The sequence below is a fragment of the Ambystoma mexicanum genome, chromosome 6p (genome assembly GCF_040938575.1).
Source record: "Ambystoma mexicanum isolate Mex_15411 chromosome 6p, UKY_AmexF1_1, whole genome shotgun sequence".
NCBI lineage: Eukaryota > Metazoa > Chordata > Amphibia > Caudata > Ambystomatidae > Ambystoma > Ambystoma mexicanum.
In genome coordinates, this window is record NC_090935.1 from 1,438,266,743 (window position 1) to 1,438,289,028 (window position 22,286).

Here is a 22,286-nt window from a genome sequence, read left to right on the forward strand (position 1 = left end):
GCATTGACTATTTTTGGTTGTGGTGAATAAGTCTATAGTTGGGAATCGCCATTGAGAGAAGAGGTGTTCTACGACTTGTGTGTAGGCGCCACTTGTGTTCCTCTGGTAGGGGATCCCTGCTCAATGAGTCTGCTAGAGCGTTGAGTTCCTCTGGAACATGTTGTGATGACAGGAACATCTTCCGTTTGAGTGCCCATTTCCAGATTGTCTGTGCAAGCCTGGATAGATTTGGAGAACGTGTACCTCCCCTGTATGTTGACATAAAACATTGCTGTAGTGCTGTCTGTTAGGATCTGCACCAACAGGTTTGTTAACAGGGTTCGGATGCCTGAAGGGCTTTGAATACTGCGAGAAGCTCCAGCACATTGATGTGGTTCTGAGCTGCAGTGTGAGTCCACAAACCCTGAGCTGTGTGGTGAAGGTAGCGAGCCCCCCACCCTGCCACTGAGGCATCCGGTGTGACCACTGCCTGTACCTCTGGGTCGTAGAAAACCTAACGAAAGGGATACCTTTCCATCGTCCACCAGCGAAGATTGTGTACAAGTGTTGGCGAAACGACCACTAGATCGTCCCACTGACCGCTTCCCTGAGACCACCGTTTGGCCAACCACTCCTCTATGGGACGCAGGCGAGGAACAAGGTAAATGCAAGATGCCATCATGCCTATTAAACACATTGCTTTGCGAACCCTTATCTGGCAGCCGGCCTGATAATGTGGTATCTGCAGTAACAGATTTTTTACTCTTTCCTCTGAAGGAAAGACCAATCCTTCCTCTGTGTTTAAGACAGCTCCAAGGAACTGTTTTGAAGTGCTTGGCACTAAGCTTGATTTTTTCTGGTTGATGGAGAAGCCCAATTGAAAGAGGAGGTTGATTGTTGTCTGTATGTTTTGTCTGCAAATCGGAGGCGATTCCCCTGTTATGAGCCAGTCGTCCAGGTAACGGTACACTGGGATTGCTCCCCTGACAGGTGCGCTGCCACTACCGCCAGTACCTTTGTGAATACCCTTGGAGCCGAGGCAATTGCAAAGGGCAGCACTTGGAATTGGTAGTGCTGGTTCGCTATCTTGAAACGCAAGAATCTTCTGTGCGCTGGGAACATTGAAATATGAAAATAGGCATCTTTCATATCCAGTGTTGCCATGCAATCCCCTTTTTTTAGTAGCAGGATTTCCTCTTGTAGCGTAGTCATGCAGAACTTTTGTGGCTTGACATACTCGTTTGCAGGGCGTAAATCTAATACAGGGCACATTGTTAAATCTTTCTTTGGCACAAGGAAGTAAGTTGAATAAATACCCTTGTTTACCTGGTTGGCTGGGACCACTTCTATGTCATCCTTTAATAGAAGCATAGTTATTTCTTCTAGAAGGATCCGCTGATGTACTTCTGAGTGGATTTTCTGTCGTGGGGGGTGGTCGTGAGGACGTTGAAGTAGTTCTATGCAGTAGCCTCCTGCTACCGTGGACAGCTCCCATCTGTCCGAGGTGATACTTTCCCAATGCTTGGGTGAAGTCGGAAATGTGTCCTCCTACTGGAGATGCATGGGAGGGTACCTGGAGCAGAATGTCACTTGCTCTGAGGTGGGATGCCACCTCGAGCAAGGCCTCTGCCCTGACCACGACCTCTGGGTTGTCCTCTGGGATAGCCTTGGAAGGCTTGTCCTTGATTATTCCCATAGGAGCCTTGGCCTTGATTGTAGCCGGATCCTCTGTGAATTTTGGCCCCGAAAACGGCAAAAATTACTGTTACCTCTTTGACCAGTAGGCTTGTTCGTGAGCGGACGTAAAGAATTTAGAGTGTCATACTCGTCCTTTGCTGTCTTAAGTGCGTCTTCCACAGCCTTAGCAAAGAGCACATTAGGTTCCACTGGCATGTTTATTAGAGTGGCTTGTGTTTCTGGCCTAAAGCCTGACTGGCAAAGCCATGCTTGCCTCTTTATAATAGTCCGCTCTGCAATGACTCTACCGGCATTGTCCGCTGCATCGGATTTTGATTTAGGGAGACAGGTAGATACGGCCCTTCCGTCTGCTGCCACCTGAGCTAGTTGTGATTTGAGTGGCTCCGGGGCAGATGAAAGTAAAGCAGAAATGTCCTCCCACTTATGGCAATTATAACTAGCCAAAAGGGTTGCGTTGTTGGCTAGCCTGGTTCGATAGGCCGCAGAGGAAGCAACCTTTCTGCCCATGGCATATCTTTTGCTTTCCTTATCCGGTGGAGCCACGGAGGAAGCAAGGGGTGCACCTGCTCATTTTCTATTTTTCGAGTATGGTTTTAATTGGCCTCTTGTAGATAAAGGTTCTGATGGTGCAGGCCTGAATAGTTTTTCCACACGTGGGTTAACGGCCCGTGTGAGATTGGGTGCTTCCAAGGATGGCTGTATCCTGCGCTGGACTGATTTCAGTAGCGGGATAAACTGACCTACTGTCTTTTTGTCCTCCAGTATTTGTTCTGTGAAGTCTCTATCCTCCTGTACCTCCTGTGTATCAATTTGGAAGTGTTCTGCCGCTTTGGCTAAGACTTCATTGAGGAGGGGTTGATTATCGACAGGGGAATTGACAACTGGAGTGTCCTGATTAAGGGGGGGATGTATGGAGTACATGGTAGTCTCCTGGTCTGCTTCTGGGTCCTCGTCATCCCCATAATAAGGTTCATCTGTATCCTCTTCATCAAGTTGAGGACCACATCGCAGTATTCCTGCGGGGCCCCAAGGGCCCAATCATGCTCCCAAAGAGACTCTTTGAGTCAGGCCTGGCACTTTTGGCACCAGACTCATGTTCTTGATAGAGAGGCCATAATCTCCAATGGCAATAGCACAACATGGATGCCTCCACATGGTTCAGTTCTAGAACTGAACCATGCCGTCTAGCTCTTTGGGTGTGGTCAGGCCTGAAGACACCTGGGATACTTACAGACTATAAAAGCCACGCCCGAGCTGCAGAACACGCTTCGCGTTGCTCTGCACTCGCAGCGTGACGTTCACCGAGGTCCGATCTCTGCATTCCGGGCCTGCATCTGTGGAAAGAAGAAACAGAACAGCATTATTCATCCTTACCTGCGAGAATCCAGCGTCTGTTGTTCACTCCAGTGTCCTGCACCTCCAGCATCACAGCAGACGCTCCCTCTGGAATCAACCTGAAGGAAGCAAAGGAAACGAAAGACATTAGTAAGCGTTCGCATTTGCATCTAAACCATCATTCACAAAAACGCTTGCCTTAGTGGAAGTCGCGGTTGGCTTATTCTCATCGTGGCCTTCCATCAATCTGCCACAGACTTACTCGACTGTGAATCCGAACATCTTCCTCTCACCGCTCTGCATCCTTTCGCCAGCCTTCACCCGGAACATCACGGCGACCTGTGAAGAAGAACAGGTTAGCATATCATCAAAGCACACATAGCGCCGCGCTCTGCACAGTCACCTACCATCTCAGGCACAGCTCCAGCCTGCTCGGCGCCTCCGCCATTCCTTCCGCACCCAGGGAGATAAAAGACATTAACAGGGGCAATAACAATTAAGGACAAATAAACAAAGCAAAAGACTTACCTGAAGAATTGAGTCGCAGCAGGACTGTACTCGCGGGCCTGCGCCACTGAAGCAACTCAGCAGTGAAGCGCCCCAACCACAATGCACCCCTGCACAGAACTGCAGGACGGAGAGCGCACCATATCCGAATCCAAGGTGAGGAAGGCTCTATGGGGAATCTGAGGGTTCAAGAGGGAGGTGAGCCCAGAGAGGAGGAGACTGTGGGCTAATCCAAACTCCTGTATTCCAGATCAGATCCTTGGCAGAGTGGGAACCCAGGGAAGAAGGATCCGGGTCAAAGGCAGACCAAACAGATCGGGTGGCGATTCTGTGGATACCAGGTGAGCGTTACAAATACCTAAATTCTCATCAGTGGGGGGTATAATATTAGGTCTAGAGACCTTAGGTTTTTCTATGGCCTTGGATAATATTCCCTATGAGGGGTTTTAGAGGACTTATGTTTTTCCACACTCTGGGACCCAGAGGAGTGTTTCACAGAATTCTTGGGGCCTGCCGCCTTATCCGACGCCGATCATCGAGATTCGGGTGTGGGAGCCAAGGCTTCGTTCGTGGACGATCGACCTTCGGAAGGAGTTTTTCGAGCGACGCCCTTGCCGCCTTTCGACGGTTGAACCCGGTCGTGTGTCGATCTTGATCGAGATTGCCCAGAGGACCGGGACTCGGTGGACCTTCCTCGGGTTGTCGAGCGTTCGATTCCTTTGTCGAATCTCGACTGGGGCTTATGTGCTTTGTGGTGTGTGCTTTTGTAGCGCTGTTGCCGCCGGGTGTAGTCCCCACAACATGGCCGCCGGACTGTCCTACAGGGTCGGGGGTCTGTGCTTGAGTAGCTGAAGCTACTCCGTTGCCCTCGCCATCCAAAAGTACGGCGTCGCTGCCATCGCTAACAGTTCCCTCTACCTCCATGGTCTCGAGGTGCTTGGCATAGTAGGCCCAGCGTTTCGTGGAGTGGTCCTTCAATGTCTTAGGCTTGAAGAGCCTGCACGCTCAAGACGTTTCGACGTGGTCTCTTGGGAGACACAGATTACAAACTAAGTGTTTGTCCACCCACTGGAATTTTCGTTTACACTTAGGGCAACATTTAAAAGGTGCATTTTCCTTAATTATGGGTTATGGAAATGGCAGCTGGGCGAACAAAGTGTTTGCATTCTAGAATGGCCTCCCGCCTCTCTCGCTACTGTCTGGGCCGAGGAACGGGGCGGCCTAAGCCTGAATGGTCCGTCGCGGTGGTCTCCGACGGGCAGTTTTCTTTCTTCACCAGCATGGTGTTTCGGCAGTCGAACAAAGGATAGAAAGAAATACTATCTTAATTGTGAAAAGTTAATGGCTCATCACTGAAAGGCACTGTGCTATACGCGTCTGTCTAGCATGGTGGAAAAAAACAATCTGAAGGACTTTGACGTGTGAGGGATCATGGCTACAGTGGACGTCACAATAGGGATGGTATTACTGGCGTGCCCTGTGGACGTCCATTTTCGAGTTTCGAAAACAACAACTGTAATACTCAGGGGAGGGGGAGAGAGGGAGAACACAAATATACATACATATTCAGGAGGATAGCTCAGGGGCAACATGCTCGCCTTGGAACCAAGATGACACAGAGCATCACAGGTTCGACCCCCGGGTCCGTGCTTAGAAATCTCTGCGTATTTGGCGCATTATAAATAACCCATCATATTATTGTCCACAGTGTCCTAGTTATTAAAGTCACCTCAGGGTGTAGAATACATGTGTTTCATCCCAAATGAGTACTTGCTGATTTAGAGAAACTAAGAGTGTTTATTTTGAAGTGTATTTGCGTGTCGCTTAGATATTGCTCCCTTCTGAAGAAGGCTTATGCAACTGACTGCTTATTAAATTAATAATTGTTTAATCAAGAAACCTTCAGTGTAAGAGTTTGAGTACTTGTCACTGTGAATCTCTGTGTAAAAACCCTACTGCTCACATGGACCCCTCTTGAGATAAGCCTGGCTGCTCAGCCACACTACCAACCTGTGTAGTACAGGCTTATACCAAAGGTTGGGTTCCAATTGCCAGGAGGTCCAGGTTGCTGTAGTCTCCCGAAGGTACTGCACACAATCTTGCCTAACACTTACTCCAAGAATAAGGGAAAGACTTAAGGGATTGGGCCTTTTGCCTAGAAATGAAAATAAGTGCTTAAAGGTTACTTACTTGTAAAAGAGTTGGTTGGTAACTGTAATTCTAAGACTGAACAGTTACAAAAGTTCTTACTTACCTTGTAGGTGTGATGCACTAGTCTGAAAAGTATGGTCAACATCTTTCTTTCCTTAGAAACAGTTTTGCCATTCTAATAGAAAGTAGATGTCAGGGTATATTACTCACCTGTGATTAGTTTGCGTCTCTTTCCAAAAGTAATGCGTTGGTTTGACCAGATTATACCTGCTAGGATAATTGTATGAGTGTTCCCCAACTTGGTTTTGCTTCCGCTAACTTGCTGCTAGCCTGTCCAGAATAAGTCTGTATTGTTGCTGCCTACCTAGAATAACCTAATAACCTACCTAATGAGTCATTCAGTAAAATGTAACATTGATTTTGCTTTCCCTGTGCTGTTTAGACAGACGCAAGTAGACTCTTTGGTTCTAACTGTCCCTCAAAAGTCATGCATACGCTACGTTACTTGTATAGCTGGGAAAGATCTAAACTGGACTCCATTGTGAAATTAAAAAAGTATATGGTTTTACTTACCTTAGGTTAGCTGTTTGCCATCCAAAAATGAGTTACTGCTCATCTCTATCTGTGTTTTACTGATCTCAAAAGCACCTGTAATTGAATATTACATCCTTCGGTTTTACTCACCTAGTATAACTGTGTGTTATCACAAACGTAGCTGTAGGTTTTTACTGTACCTGGAATAAGTGTTCCACTATTCACAAAAAGTATTGTCCAGTTGACTGATCATGTGATTTGGACCGAGAGTCACTGTACAACTGGTACTGCCCTTGCATTACTGAAAGTAATTGTGAAAGTAACCATTGGTCTTTACCCCCCAAGAATAGGTGTGACCTATACTGAATGTGTATGAAAAGGTTGCGATTTACCTAGAACTACTTTTAGCTGTTCCAATTAAGGTTTATACCTTGGTATGTGCACCTTCAAGTATAGTATTGTGATTTTATAATTGTGATTACATATAATGTGTGATAGTACTTATTTAACCCTAGATTGATCTGGGCCTACCTGTATCTAAATAAATCATTTATTTTTACATACAGTGTTTCTTTGGACCATTTGTATTACAATTTCATTTGTACTGATTCTACAGCCATCTCTTCCTCCTAAGATAAACCTGGCTGCTCCGTCTACGCTACCCTGAACTCAGGTGGTACAGGTTTATACTAAGAGTGGAGTCTTGTACTGTCTTAGTTAAATGGCTTTACTAAGCCCTTATTTAAACTTCAGAAAAACTGTCCTAACAGTAGGCCCCTCGGTCTTGGCCTCAGAGGACCGGACGGTCGACCATGCAGGAGATTTCAATGGCAGTTGGCCAAACGCGAGCTTGGCTGCCCGTTCACGCACCGATTTCATCTTGGCACACGGCCGCATGTCATGCATGTCGGTCACCAACATTTTAGAGTGCCAGTATGTGCACCTTTTAAAACCCGAAATCCGAGAGGCGGACATCTCGCAATCGAGAAAAAAACTAATCTGACCAAAATACATCAAAAACACTGTTCCTCAGAGCATCATGTGGAAAAAATGAAATGAGGTATGGGGCATATTGACGTGGTATATATACACGACGCCCGACGTCACGTCCAGAGCCAACGATCGAGCACCAAGCAAGACGGATCAACAACCGAGTCGAAATCCACTACGACTCCTGTCAAAGAATTTTCCGAGCAGCAGAGCTTAGCAGATCTCTATCAAATGAGGAATCTGCGGGAGAAAGGCAATCCATTGATGTAGAAGTACACGTTAGATTATGGAAAAAGAGACAACATAATACATTCAATCTATATTAAACAGGGATCAGCAAGACCACAGGAAAACGAATAATCCAATTCCACTAAATCTATTCTTAAGCAAAAGGTTCTAAAAACATGACAACAATTTGCTCTTTAAAAAGATTGCACATAAAAGGAAAAATAAAAAGATGGCTCACCTTTCTTTTTTTTCCGCTTCTTTTTTACGTCCCCTTGCCTAAAACAACAAAGGCTAGTTAACGTGATTATATATTCTTCTTTGACTTTTCAGAATACAATCGAGAGTAACTCCAAGAAAGCGCAAATAAAAGCCGAGTTACAGGTTATGCATACCATGACAGAACCCTTTTAAAAGGAGGTTAACCTTAAAATGTGGAACTGCAGCTTTGAATCCAATTACACCGAACAGCACCCTTCCCAGCACATTCAACTGATGTCACAAAAGCACTATACATAAATTGGAAAGGTGGAAGAAAAGGATATTTGTTTGCTATGTCAGCTTTATAATTTCTACTAAGTAATGCTGTGGTCCTGAGCTTTTTGCTCCGAGTTCTTGCTCGTTGCTTGGCGGGTAAACATTACCCAGCAGGCTTGTAGTCCTTAATTAGCAGACCAGATGCGAGATAAGCCAAGCCGGTCTGTGGCGTTCTATTTAAATAGCCAGCTTTTCTCACGTTGCTTTATTGCCAACTCATTTTATACGTGTGCTGGCAGAGACTGTGCTGCACAACTAATTGTTTTATTATTGTATTTTTATTCATTGCATATTTAAGGATTGTGTGCTTTTAGTAATACCATTTTAGCTCTGGTCACCTCCAAGAAATGTATTTGATGGTAATTAGATTTAGACTGTCCTTTGAAAACGTTATTTAGATCCACCTCGCCGTGATTTGAATTATTTTAGTTGCTTTAGTAACGCTGTGGTCCTGAGCTTTCTGCTCCAAGTTCTTGCTCTTTGCTTGGCGGCTAAACTACATTACCCAGCAGGCTTGTAGTCCTTTTGGCCTACTAATTAGCAGACCAGGCGCGAGAGCGCCGGCGCAAGGTAAGCCATGCCGGTCTGTGGCAGTCTGTTGCGCTCCGGTGGCTGCGAGGCTGCATCTCTCCACTGGTGTAAAGGTAAGGCGCCATGAGTTGTACCTCAATTTTAGCCCCGATTGCCAAGGAAAAGGCAGATTCTTTATTGAGATCAGCAGGTTTTGGCGAAAACACAGATCGAGCTTGCTCACACGTGAGCAACTTACTTAAATGGGGAACACAAACACCTTAGTGCAGGCTAGCAGCATGGAAGACTCAAAGTTATTGAAACCTAGAAACCAAGAGCTTGCAGCCAAGTTGATTCTGCCCATTAACTCCAAGGCCTCAATCCTACATGAAGTGGCAGATATTCAGCCTGGAAGCATTGCTCGTCCTGTTAATGACATTAAAGCTGATCCTGAAAATACTTGGGATGTCTTTAAGCTACACTAACAAGCGACAATTATTACTTCGGCACCCCCGAGATCAGCGACAATAGTACACTTAGTTTAAAATGTTTGCTGCTGAATACACTGTCCCTTTTAAAACACATGCTAGAGGTTGCTACATACATATCTGCAAAGAATATTGACTTATGTTCACTTACAGAGACATGGAGCCATGCAGCGGCTGGTCCCTCACTTTCTCTGGCTGTTCCGCAGGGTAACAATATTATGTGTCAAGATGGACTAGAAGGGAAAGGAGGGGGTGGAGCAATGATTTATAAAGAAACCTTAGACTTATGGAGAGTGCCCACTACTAATATTGAGAACTGTGATATTCTCCATATTTAAATCAGAACGGATGCAGAGACTACCATCAATATGATTCTTGTGTATCGTCTGCCCTCCTACATGTCAGATTTTTATTAATCAGATATGTGATTTACTTTTAGCCTCCTTAAGGCCCTGCTCTAAAACCATAATTCTTGGGGAGTTAATTACTGGTTAGCAGATGATAGAGACCTACAAGCTAAGGCCTTTAATGGTGCTCTGGCGGACTTGGGTTTTATTCAATTTGTGAATAGCTCTACACATTTAAAGGGCATCACGCTGGACTGGATAGTAGGACACAATATCAATCTAGCCAGGCAGAATGTATGTCCTTGTCCGGACCATTTCTTTATCCACTTTGAAGTTGCATCAGGAAAGACAATTCTGAGGAAGAAACTGATGACATCTACAATACGGTGTAGAAATCTGAAAAATATTACACCAGAAACATTGGATCCATGGCTTGGTCCACTGCGTCAGAATCTGAATGATACTACGGCGGTAAACGAAATTACTAAAGTTTACCAAAAGACCCTTCAGAAAGCGGTGAATGCTTTAGCTCCATGGCATAATAAGAAATCATTCAAAAGGGAGACTAACCCGTGGTTTTCTACGGACCTACAAAATTAAAAAAGTACACAAATGAAAGCACTATATAACTTGAAAATATTGCGCACAGACTAGATAAAGAATTATACAAAACCAGTGTAAAAAGATTTAAGGCGGCTATGATTACGGCTAAGAAATCATATTTAGATGAGCGCATAGCCAAAGCTCATTCTGCACAAAGGAGCTTTTTAAAGTTTTAAAAGAGTTAGAACACACTAAATAAGACAACAGAGATAATTATCAGAAACACTGAATGGTGTAATACAGTACAAGACGCCATGGATGCCAAACTTAAGAATATAAATGTTAGGACTGACTTATCTAAAATAACTATCATTCCGATAGATTCTGATAACTCAGCTACTACGTATAGGTAATGGAAACAAGAAGAACAAGTTACCTTCAAATCTACAAGCAAAGCTGAACTGGCCCTGATTGAAAATCTTAAACGCTCTAATTGCTAAGGGGATGTTTGTCTGGCCCTGGCCATTAAGGCATGCTGCTCGGTACGGATCTCAACATTATCCAGATTCGTAAATGCTTCATTTAGAGACAGTTGTGTCCCAGGAAGCATTAAAGAATCCCGGATAACTCCTTTGTTGAAAAAACCTTGTCTAGCCACTGATGACCCTTTGAATTATCGTCCCACTCTCCCTTTCTTCTTAAGATCTCAGGTAGAGTGGCGTACTCGCAATATCTCACCCATCTCAGAATGCATAACATCTTGAACCGGTGGCAATTCGGGTTTAGAGATTATCACGTAACGGAGTCAGCGTTGCTGGATCTCAAGTCAAGGCTACCCAGTCACATGGACCATGGAGAATCAACTATGCTGATGATCTGCCTGCCGCTTTCGACCTGGTCAGCCATGCGTTATTGTTCACCAGGTTGGTGGAGATGGCGGGCTTTGCAACCTCAGCAGCGAAATGGGTGAATCTTTCCTTTGTGAACGCCAGTATAGGGTGAGCAGTGCTTTGGCAGATGCCAGACCTAACAAGTTGACTCAGGGAGTACCACAGGGGGCCTGCCTATCTGCTATGTTTTAGAACATCTTTACAGTCCCCCTTCCTCGATTTCCTTGTAGAAAATAACATCGAGTTTACATTTTATTTTTGTTTTTATTTATTTAATTTTTTTATTAAGTGTATTTGGTTTATTACAAACCTTTCACACATTTGACAAATTTAACAAAGATCTTAAATAGAAAAAGAAAAACAGAAAAGAAATCAAGGAAAAAGAAAAAAAGAAACAAGAAAAACCAAGGTAAAACAGCAGTTTAAAGCAGAAATTTAGAATAAAGTAAGTTTAAAAACAAATTTTTAAGCTGAACATGAAAACATAAAAACATTACATCCCTTTAGCTGTATCATCTTCGCTATGTTGGTCTAGCATTTTAAGAGTTTGTTCTAAGAATTTGACTGTTACCAAGTTTATTCTTGGAGTTCAACAGTCATATATTAAACTCTACCATTTCTCAGAGTCTAGACCGCATAGATCTACGATGTTGCTGTTCATATACAGATTTCAGAGATCTCTTAGCTTTTTACAGAATAACACCAAGTGGCTAAGTGACTCTTCACTTCTTTTGCATAATCTGCACTTTGTACATATATTTTCCTTGGTATATCTTGCCTTCGTTTTGTTTTGGAGAACATTCAGTCTAAAACGTAATCGATCTCTTCGTTTACAATTTGGACATTTTCTCATATAATCTGGTATAATAGACATCACACCACAATTTGTTTTTAGGAGTGTGTGGGTGTTTGACAATGCTCTTTTTGTTTCGGTATTGGACCAGTCCTCTGCCCATAGCATCCTTTTGACGGCTTTTGGGTTTTCTGCCAAGATTTGTTTCTCTAGGCCTGCCTCTTCCAGAATTCGATCATTTTTTCTTTTCCATTCTTCCACTACCTTTTCTGTGAAGTTGTTGTTTTCACAGAATATTTCAAATTGGGGTGGCATCAAGTTGCTCATTGTTTTTCTGTATAGTATCAGCTTGTTATAGCAGATATATACATGTAATGCAGTCAGGCCGTGACAAATTGCCGACATTAGTGTAGCTTTCGGTATTGGTAGGATACTTTTCCAGAATAGCCCTTCCAAGGCATTCCAGAAATTCTCTGGAATATTCGAGCAAGTTTCTCCACCATACATTAATGTTGGTATAACTTTAAGTGTGTAGAATGTTATTACAGGTCTAAGGGAACATTTCCCATATCTTTTGTTGATATTTGCTTGCGCTATTAGTTGTTTTGTTTTTGTCTTTAGCATCCTTTTCCAGGGCTCTTCATTTTTTAACCCACTTAGTTGGATACCCAAGTATCTCATTTGTTCGCTACATGGCTTTATTTGAGTTTTATTCACAGTCCATTCCTCGTTCTTGCCTTTTTTTCCATCTTTTGTCACTGAATATCAATATTTCTGTCTTTTCTGCATTTATTTCTAGATCCTTTTTTCCTATAAGTTTTTCAACCTGATTTAGGGCTCTTTACAGACCAACCTGTGTGTGGTCTAGTATAATCAGGTCGTCTGCCTATAATAGATGGTTGACCGGTCTGCTATTTATTCTTGGTGGAAAGGTTCTACTGTTGTTCAGGCAGTATTGCAGATCTTCGATGTAGAAGCAGAAAAGAGTAGCGGCTAGCGGGCAGCCTTGTTTAAGGCCTTTTGTTGTTTTGATTTCTCTTGATAGGTATACAGTTCCTTGATTTCTTTCAGGTGGTCTGCATGGCATCCTTTAGTAGCCAATTTTCCCCAAAGCTGTGTTCTGTTTACACTATCAAAAGCTTGGCGTAAGTCAATACTGGCTGTGTATAATTTTTGTTTATTTGTGAATGCTCTTTTTCATCAATCCTAATATTTTCAACAAAGCCTGGCTGTCTGTCGTTTGTTGTAGATGTTTGTATCTTTAATCCACTTTTTCAATCATATTAGCAAAAGTGTGGTGAACATTTTTCCAACACAATCTAATAGTGCAATCGGTCATTAATTTTTTGGTTCCATACTATTTCCTTTTTTAAAAATAGGAACAACGATGGTAGACTTCCATGATTTTGGGATTTGGCCCAGTGTGATGATTCTCTTGAACAATCTTTCGCAGAAAGTTGCCCATTTATCTGGATCTTCTTTTAGCACTGCATTCGATAAGCCGTCTGGCCGTGGGCTCTTGATGAGCTTGCTTTTAAAATTTGTATTTTTATATCTTCTTTATCAAAGATAATATTCCAACGTCCATCTTCATTTTCTTTTATGTCGCTTTGGAGATCTGAATTTTCGGTGTCATTAAACAATTTTGTAAAATGTTTAATCCAGCTAATTTCTGGGATTGGATTCATAAGAGCTTGCGCTGATTGTTTCTCGTTTAACAAATCCCATAGTGTTCTGCTGTTTGAGTTATCTATGGCTTTCTGCATGACTTCAGCATCATGTTGTAGCAGTTGTATTTTATAGGCCTTCTGCCAGTTTTTGTTTTCTTTTCCGAATCAGTTCTTTGGTATTTTCAGATTTTAGTGCATATAGATCTTTTCTCAGTTGTTTCTTTTGCGTCATCACCTCTGGGTCGTACATATGTAATTTTTTGACTTTCGGTTTCATATATTTTCCTGTGCTTTGTTTGAAAGTCTGTAAAGACATGTCATATTCTGCAGACTTTTTCTTTAGCTTGCCACTTTGTCCAGGTTTTGAAAAACAGTGTCAGTCAATGTTTTTCAGCCTTAAGCGATTTAATCCAGTTTCCAACTCAATTTTGGTGTCCCATACCGGATTCTGTCTTGGCTTCCAGTGTGAGATCACAGCGATAATTGGGTCATGATCACCGTGGATTGATGGTATTAACCGGAAACTCAGGACTTTCGCTAAAAGTTGTTCCGAAAAAAAACATATAGTGCAGTATATTACTCAGTTTGCCATTAGTCCAGGTGTTAATGGGAGGAACGTCCCCCTTCATATTTCCATTTAATCTGTGCAGTCTCCTCGTTTCCATTTCGTCGTTCCACATTTGCCCACGTTTGCATTTTTGGCCATCTTTTTTATTTGTTTCATTTTGTGTTGATCTCTTTACCCCAAAACAGTTTGCATTAAGATCACCACAGATGAGAATGTTCAAATCTTGATGCACTTCTCTATTACAGTCCAAACATTCCATTATTTGATCTATGAATTGTTCGCTTTCATTTTTTAGAGGATTCCAATATACGTTCAATATTAGTAACGTTTGTGTGGGCCTTGGAATTACAGACTGGAATTGCACTATTGTTGCCTGTAAGTACAGGTTTATATTTGAGCACCGTTATTCCAGAACCATTTTTGATTAAGTTTAATAGGCCTGCAGATGGTCTTCCAAGCAAGCCTCCTTTCGCTGGGTTGCATAACACGGTGTATCCATCCTTTATAGGTGCAATTTTCAGCCATGATTCTTGTATGCATATTATGTCCAGGTTATTTAGAGATGCGTTGAAATCAATAAAAAGATGATGGAATCCTCTGGTATTCCAGCTTCCTATTTTCCAGTTTTCTTCTTGGATTTCCTTGGGTGGCTACAATTTTGTTTTAATGGCAAGAGTGCCAGCTAGCCAATTCCAATATTTCGGATCATCATTTGGTCTTTGCGTTGTATTGTTTGTTTCAACCGTATTTTGATTTCTTTTTATAGTTATTTTTATTTTGTTTAGGTGTTCCTTTTCATGCCGTTGTTTAGGTTCTCCATTTTCATCTTCCTTTGGTTGTCATTGTGATGATTCTGGAATCTGCTTTATTGTGGTACTGTTACCACAAAATTGACTCCATTTTTTTCAGAGTTCTCTGTTTGAACTTCACAATCTCAGTTCTTGCTTTGTAATGGTTCATACCGTCATCTTTATAAAATTCTCTGTGCGTTAGCCCGGTTTTGCCATTTTCATAGGCCCCTGACTCATCTGCGATTTAGTTGGCAACTAGTTTTGTGATCTTAAAACCCAATACTCTGAAATTGTCATAGGCTCTAGCATAATAGAGGCTAGTATAACAGTTTGTCACAATTTCAACTAGGTCAACACGCGCTTCAACAGGGAAACTTACAGACAAAATTTCCTGACTTTATAGTTTTTAATTGAGGAATATATTGTAGGAGCTTCATGACGGCTGATATATTTAGTATTAGCCCGTCTCAATTTCTTGCCATTTTCTCCAGTATCACCACCGTGTTTCTTGGTGGTTTTGGCTTAATCCATTTGTTATTTTGTCCGGTTTTTCTTGAGATTCCTTGAGATTCCTTGTTTTTCAATCGGTGTCTTTATCAACTCCAAAGTAAGCCACCTAAACATCCTCTCTGAGCTGGTTGAATTTCCGCTGCAGTTGCTGCTGGAACCGAATAGCCAGGGAGAGGAACACCAGGTTGTGTGCATTGTTTTTAAGCTAGCCAAGAGCTGCAGGAAGTTCCTCTAGACTCCCAGGAAGCTGGACTGACCGAGCTTGAGCCCCCTAACAGAGTTATGTTATTTTGCATTTGTTTAAAACCTTATGTATCATTGGTATGATCTCAAGGCGCTGGTAGGTTGAACACCCTCGGGAATCGCAGTTAAAGTCAGTTGAGAGAGAGAGTTGTAAAGTGCGTGGGCGCACCAGGCATGTGTACAGCTGGTGTGGTAAATGCGGGATCCCAGATGGAAGGAAAGGCCCACTCAACAGCCAGGAACCGCAGTGCTGCTATTCGCGGGAGGAGCTGAAACACCGAAGTGCCACTTGTTTGAAGATTGCCGGTTGCGAGTGGGGACTGTCCCGTTGCAGTGCAGGAGTCCCCAGAATTCCTCCCTCTTGTCCCCACGACTGAGGCCCAGGAACACCAGGACCTGCAGAGTTGCATAGGAATCTGATGCACTTTTCTACAACCTAAAAGGTACTGTAAAGTCAGAGAACTTACCTATAGTTGTGCCACCTTGCTTGTCCTTGTTGGAGACTTGTCTCAGTTGCCTCTGTTGAGATGCTAACAGCTTATTTACTTCACAAGCCTAATCAGCTCGTGGCCCTACTTTGAATTTCTTCTTCTACAAAGACTTCTAAAATATTGTGCAAGACTTTTACTTACCTACAAGACGTGCTTCAGTTCACCTTGACTTTTGCTAACTTAACATTGGCTGGCCTGGCTCCCTGAAGGACTCTTCTCTCCTCTGCTTAGGTGTTATGCCTTCCTTCCAGGAAGGGGTTAACTAATTTTGCATAGGGAATTACCAAAAGTACTTACTTGCTTCAGAATATTTGTGTGATCTCTTGTTTTGTTCTAATAACCTTTTTCCTTTGACATATTCCTAAATCTGATTCTAAATGCAACAGTGATCTATTAATGTCCCCAGCACCCTAACTATTGAAGTCACCTGAGGGTGTAGGTAGAGTCTGTGGGCGATCCCAAATGGGTATTTGCTGATTTATAAATATGAAGAGTGTGTATTTTTTAAGTGCATTTAAGTGTTACAGTCATATTGCCCCTTCTGAAGAAGGCTTATTCTAACTGACTAATAAATTAATAATTGTTTAAGCAAGAAACCTTGTGTGTAAGAGTTTATTTGAATACTTGTCACTGTGAATCTCTGTGCAACTTGTTAGGCAGAATTGCATGCAGTACCCTCTGGCACCACCATACACAATTAGGACTACAGGTGTTAGCCAAACCAACCTTTGGTACAAGTCTGTACCACACAGTTTTTGGTAGCGAGCTGAGCAGCCAGGCTTATCTCAAGAATGAATGTGAGCAGTACAAGTAGTTACACAGATGATTTCACACAATGGTTCAAGTAGAAACTTATACTCAAGGTTTCTTGGTAAAACACGTATTAATTTATTACACAATCATTTAGAAAACATTTCACTAGGAGAAGAAAAATTATATACCAATACGCTTCAACACAAAACTACGTTTTTGAGACAGTTTGAGCTCCCATGAAATAGGAGCCAAATTGCAGTTCAGTTACTTAGAAGTGAGCAAAAGGGACAAGGTAAGTAGAATAGATCACATATACTTGTTAGACAGTGCAAGTGCAAATAGTGTCAGTTCACCAGAAGAGTTCAATTCAAGTCAATAGGCCAGGCCAAAGTCAATGGGCTAGTGTTCTGTATAGGAAAGAGCAGTTCTGGTATCAAAGTCTTTGCAAAAGTTCTCAGTAGTAGTTTAGGCGAAAAAGAATCAAATGTCGGCTCACAAGCTTATTAGGCCTGTAAATTGGGAAAGTTTCACGAACTTTCACCACAAGAGTGGCGTTCTCTCAATCGGGTTGGCACAGTACCTTAGTATGAAGAACAAAATGCAGCTGAAGACGTTGGTTCCTGGCAGGTCCTGCAGATCTCGCTGTTCCTGCGCCTCAGTCGTGGCGACAAGAGGGAGGACGTCGGGAGACTCCTGCACTGCATGCGATCATCGAAAGAGTAAACAAGATGGGGTCACTTCAATTTCCAGTAGCTGTAGATTCAAGAGCACAAGCTGGTATCCCTCTCCCTGGTTAATCCCAACAAGCCTTGAGAACGGTATCCAGGTGGCTTGCGAGTTGATTGGTCCCACCAACACAAAGGAAGAAGTTGTCCTTGAAGGGGCTTCTCTGTTGAGATGAACTTGGCAATTTGGACCTGCAGCAGGGCCTCACCGGGCAAACCAACGGTCCAGGAGTTGCAACAGCCGTCCTCTTCCAGCTCTTCTTCCATTCTTTCGTTCCAGTGGTCGGCTCTGCTTTCCAGTCCAAGAGACTCACCTTTTAAACAGTTTTCTACCTTTCATTCCAGCCTAGCTGTCACTCACCCAGCAGGGTGGCTGTCCTTGCCGGACAGTCAGCCAGCCAATCACGCCAGAATGCATTTGGGTCTCCTAGAAGACTAAGCACAGGGAGTCAAGGGCACCTCCCTCACTTCCTGCCCACCCCAGACACGCAGACGCCAGAGGCGGTCTTCAGTCCTGAAGCCCAACAAAGGCATACGAACAAAGGGACCAAACCTGGTTTGGTGCGCAGAGACAAAAACTAGAAGGACTTTTCCAAATAAGAAACAGCGGAAAAAGAAGACCGGGACCTGTTTAAACAAAGGGGCTTAAGGCGCCATCTTGCAAAAAAATAGCTCCTGTGATTTTTAGCTACCGGTGTTCGCGATCGGGAAAAATCATGGTAGTTTGTTGTAAAACCACTGCCACCAGCCTTTTCAATAGGAAAGGGTAGCATTTGACTGCTACATGAGTATTTAGATACAGGGGAAACTATGTAACCCCTCCAGCACTCCATTATAAGATGGTGTGTGCTGGGTCTAGGAATTTGGAAAGACTAGTAAAGTCAATTTCACTTTACTTTCTCTGGGAAACAGTAATTTATCCCAGAGAAGGTATTTAAACCTTTGAGAAGTCTAAAAGACACCCCTGTGTCACTGTACTGAGGGTGCTTTGTAACACACATGAAAAGATGATGTCTATGGAGTTATCTAAAACTCTATAATCAAAGAACACAAGTGAAAAACACACATCAAAATACATAAATACATGAGTGGGGGAGGATTACACTCTTTCCAGGAAAAGAAATCAAGTCCTAAAAATCCAGCAAAGTTGCTGGGGGTCTCTAAGGTGAAGGGAATTAGCACATTTATGAGAATTCTCCCTAACACTTGTCCCGCCCAGACTAAGGGACAGGAGGATTTAATACACCCCTGGATGAATCTCCTTACTCCAGTCAGTTAAACATTCCGGAGAGACCATCCGCATTTTGGTGATTACACTGGGACCTGTGTTTCAATGGTAAAATCAAACCCCTGGAGGCTGGCTGACCATCTTAACAATTTAGGATTTTCCTCCTTCATCTGCATCTCAAGGGTTGGTGGTCAGTCTGAATCACAAAAGTAGATCCATACAAGTATGGCCTAAACTTCTTCAGTGACCACACAATAGCAAAACATTCTCGTTCAATGGTTGCCCACCTTGTTTCTGGTTCCTTCAGCTTTCTGCTGATGAAGCAGATGGGGTGCTCCCTACATTTCTCATCCAGCTGACTCAGAACTGCACCTATACCTGTACTGGAAGCATCTGTTTGCACAATTAAGGTTTGGCTGTAGTCAAGAGCTCTGAAGACTGGAGCTTGACAAAGGGCTTTCTTAAGTCCTTCAAATGCCTTTTTGCACTCCTCATTCAATCTGACCTTCTTAGGAAATTCGGGTGAGACCACCACATTCAATCAATAAATACAAATACATTCAAGGGAGACGCTATAGACCCATAATTCTCAATGAAGTTCCTATAATAACCAGTGAGACCTAAGAAGGCGCTCACTTGGGGTTGAGTAGTAGGGGTGGCCCATTCTTGTACAGCTTGTACTTTGCTAGGCAATGGATTTATTTCACCTCCGCCTACCTCATGTCCAAGGCAGACCACTTTGCTCTGACCAATTTGACATTTGCTTGCCTTTATGGTCAGATGGGCCTGTTAAAGAGCCTGTAAAACATATCCTAAGTGGTCCACATGTTATTTCCAAGTAGGGCTGCACACTGCTATGTCATCCAAGTATGCCATGCAGAAGTCCTCCATCCCATTCAGAACTTGATTAACCATCCTTTGGAATGTTGCAGGTGCATTCTTTAGTCCAAAAAGCATTACCTTAAACTGGTAGAGGCCTGCTGGGGTTGAAAATGCAGTTTCCTCCTTGGCATGGTCTGTCAAAGCTATTTGCCAATAGCCTGACGTTAGGTCAAATGTACTGAGGTACTTGGCTGAACCAAGTTTGTCCACCAGATCATCTGTCCTAGGTAAAGGATGGACATCAGTCTTAGTGACTGCATTTAGAGCTCTATAGTCCACAAAGAATCTAAACTCCTTGGATCCTGCCTTCGGTACTAGTACAACTGGACTAGACCATGGACTGGTAGAGGGTTCTATTACCCCGAGATCAAGCATCTTGTTGACCTCTTCCTTTATGTGGGTTCTGACATTATCGGACATCCTGTAACCTCTTCTTTTAACAGGTAAACAGTCACCAGTGAGAATATCATGCTGGCCCTATGGGGTCTAGCCTGGTGATAGTGAAAACAGGGAAGCAAACTGATTTAACAGAAATGTGCACTCATCCTGTTGTTCCAGTGTCAGATTAGAAGAGAGATTAACTCATATTTTCTCATCTAAAAGTTGTCCCCTGAGGAGATCAAGTAGAGGTTCACTCTCTTCCTCCTCTTGAGCTGAAGCTAGAAGCAAAGCTCCCACATCTGGTCTGGTGATTTAGGCTTTTAGATGGTTGGTGTGAAAGACCCTGGGGGCCTCCTTAGGATTGCCTAAATCCACCAGATTGTTGACCTCTCCAGGTTCTCCCAAAACCTTGAAGGGTCCTATGCATTTGTCCTGTAAGGCCCTCTGCCTTGTAGGTACCATAACTAAAACGTGATGGTCTTGAGTAAACTCAACCATGTTGGCCTTCTGGTCATGCCAATGCTTCACCAGAGCCTGACCTGCTTTTAAGTTATCAGATGCTTCTGTCATCATGTGGGCCATTCTCCTCCGGAGACCCAACACATAGTCTGTGAATCTCACTGGCTTGGGAGAAGGAGCACTCTCCAACCCTTCCTTAATTAGGGCCAATGGACCTCTAACTGGATGACCATAGAGAAGCTCAAAGGGACTAAATCCAACTCCTTCCGGAGGGCCTTCTCTATAAACAAATAGAAGGCATGGCAGTAGAAGGTCCCATCAAAGAACACACATGAAAAGCACACATCAAAATACATGAGAGTGGAGAAAAAAAAAGGATCACACTCTTTCCAGGTAAAAAAATCAAGTCCTCAAAAGCCAGCAAAGTTGCTGGGGGTCTCTAAGGTGAAGCGAATTGGCACATCTATGAGAATTATCCATAACACAACTCCTACAGCTCACACTGACCCCTCTTGAGATGGGCCTGGCTGCTCAACACGCTACCAACCTGTTTAGTACAGACTTATACCAAAGGTTGGGTTCCTATTGCCAGGAGGTCAGGGTTGTTGTAGTGCACCTAAAGGGTACTGCATACAATATTGCCTAACACCTCCCTAGGGGTCTGGGCAAGTGGGACCTCATTGGGAGGGACTCCCCTCTTCGGGACAATGACTCCCATTCCTGAGCAGAACTCTCAGTCCAAACCACCTTGTCTGCATATGTGGATGAGGAAAAGACAATCCACTAACAATTTCATCCCTCTGCATACACTTCTCAAACTCTAACCAAACACAACCACAAGCCTAAAACGCAGCAATCCGCACTAACTTCACTACACTGCAACAACAAAACAAACCCCACATAGACTTGCCCAACAGCACACGACGACTACCGACCGTAAAACACCCCAAGCCCAGCCGACTGACCCACCGGGCTGAGGCTGCCATCAGCACATCACTGCTCTCTTGCACGTTTCCAGCTTATTCCCACTAACTCACCCCCCCCCCTCTTTCAGAGCCGCCAGAGCGCCAGGGGACCACTCCGGTGGTGATAGTATGCGGTACAAATATCCTTTAACATTAACAATATCACCTACAACACCTATATTCCACAAAGATGTTTTCATGTATTGGCCAGAGGCAATGCTGAACGCAGCTTGAATGCCATGATCAGCGAAGGACATTGTTCTGGTTATGGCCTGTGACGTCCATAAGTGAGGAACCTCCTATGGAGGAAAGGAAACTGCTGTGCAGAGGCGAGCCTGACGTGCTGGACGAGCAGAGCCACGCTGGGTCGCAGAGCCAGTGGCAGCAAGGATGACAATCAAGCAGCGAACCGACCACCTGAGAGTTTGGGGGGGGGGATCTACCCTGTTAGGCGAGATTGTTTGCAGTACCCTTTCGGAGACTACACCAACCTTGTCCTCCTGGCAATAGGTAACCCAACCTTCGGTACAACTCTTTACTACACAGGTTGGTAGTGTGGCCGAGCAGCCAGGCTTATCGCAAGAGGGGTCAATGTGAGCAGTAGGGTTTTTACAGAGATTCAATGACAAGTGACAAGTATTCAAATAAACTCTTACAGTCAGGCTTTCTTGATTAAACAATTATTAATTTATTTAACAGTCAGTTGAATAAGCCTTCTTCAGAAGGGAGCAATATATATGTAACATAAAAATGTACTTCAAAATACACACTCAGTTGCTTTAAAACAGCAAATACCCATTTGGAATGGCAAACAGATTCTTCCTACACCCTGAGGTGACTTAAATCACCAGGACACTGTGGACATTAATATATCACTGGTACATTTAGAGCAATACGGAGTTGGATGTCAAAGAAAAGGGTTTGGGAATAAAACAAAGGTTAACCAAATATTATGAAGCAGTCAAGTACTTTTGAACCCCCCAATGTAAAGTAAAATAAAAATTGTTGGGGGGAAAAAAAACTTTCCTGGAGGAAAGGTAAAGCACAATGTCAGAGGTAAGAAGTCTTTCAGGGAGCCAGGCCAGCCAATAAT

General features: G+C 43.4%; 1 protein-coding gene across 1 annotated transcript in view; it reads right to left on the reverse strand.

The window, feature by feature from the left end:
* The window catches only part of SRP72 (signal recognition particle 72), a 448,841-nt gene that overhangs the window by 68,747 nt on the left and 357,808 nt on the right, over window positions 1-22,286 (reverse strand). Inside the window, exon 18 of the mRNA XM_069626163.1 lies at window positions 7,661-7,698. Coding sequence (XP_069482264.1) covers window positions 7,661-7,698 — 38 coding nt within the window. The remainder of the gene's footprint in view (window positions 1-7,660; window positions 7,699-22,286) is intronic.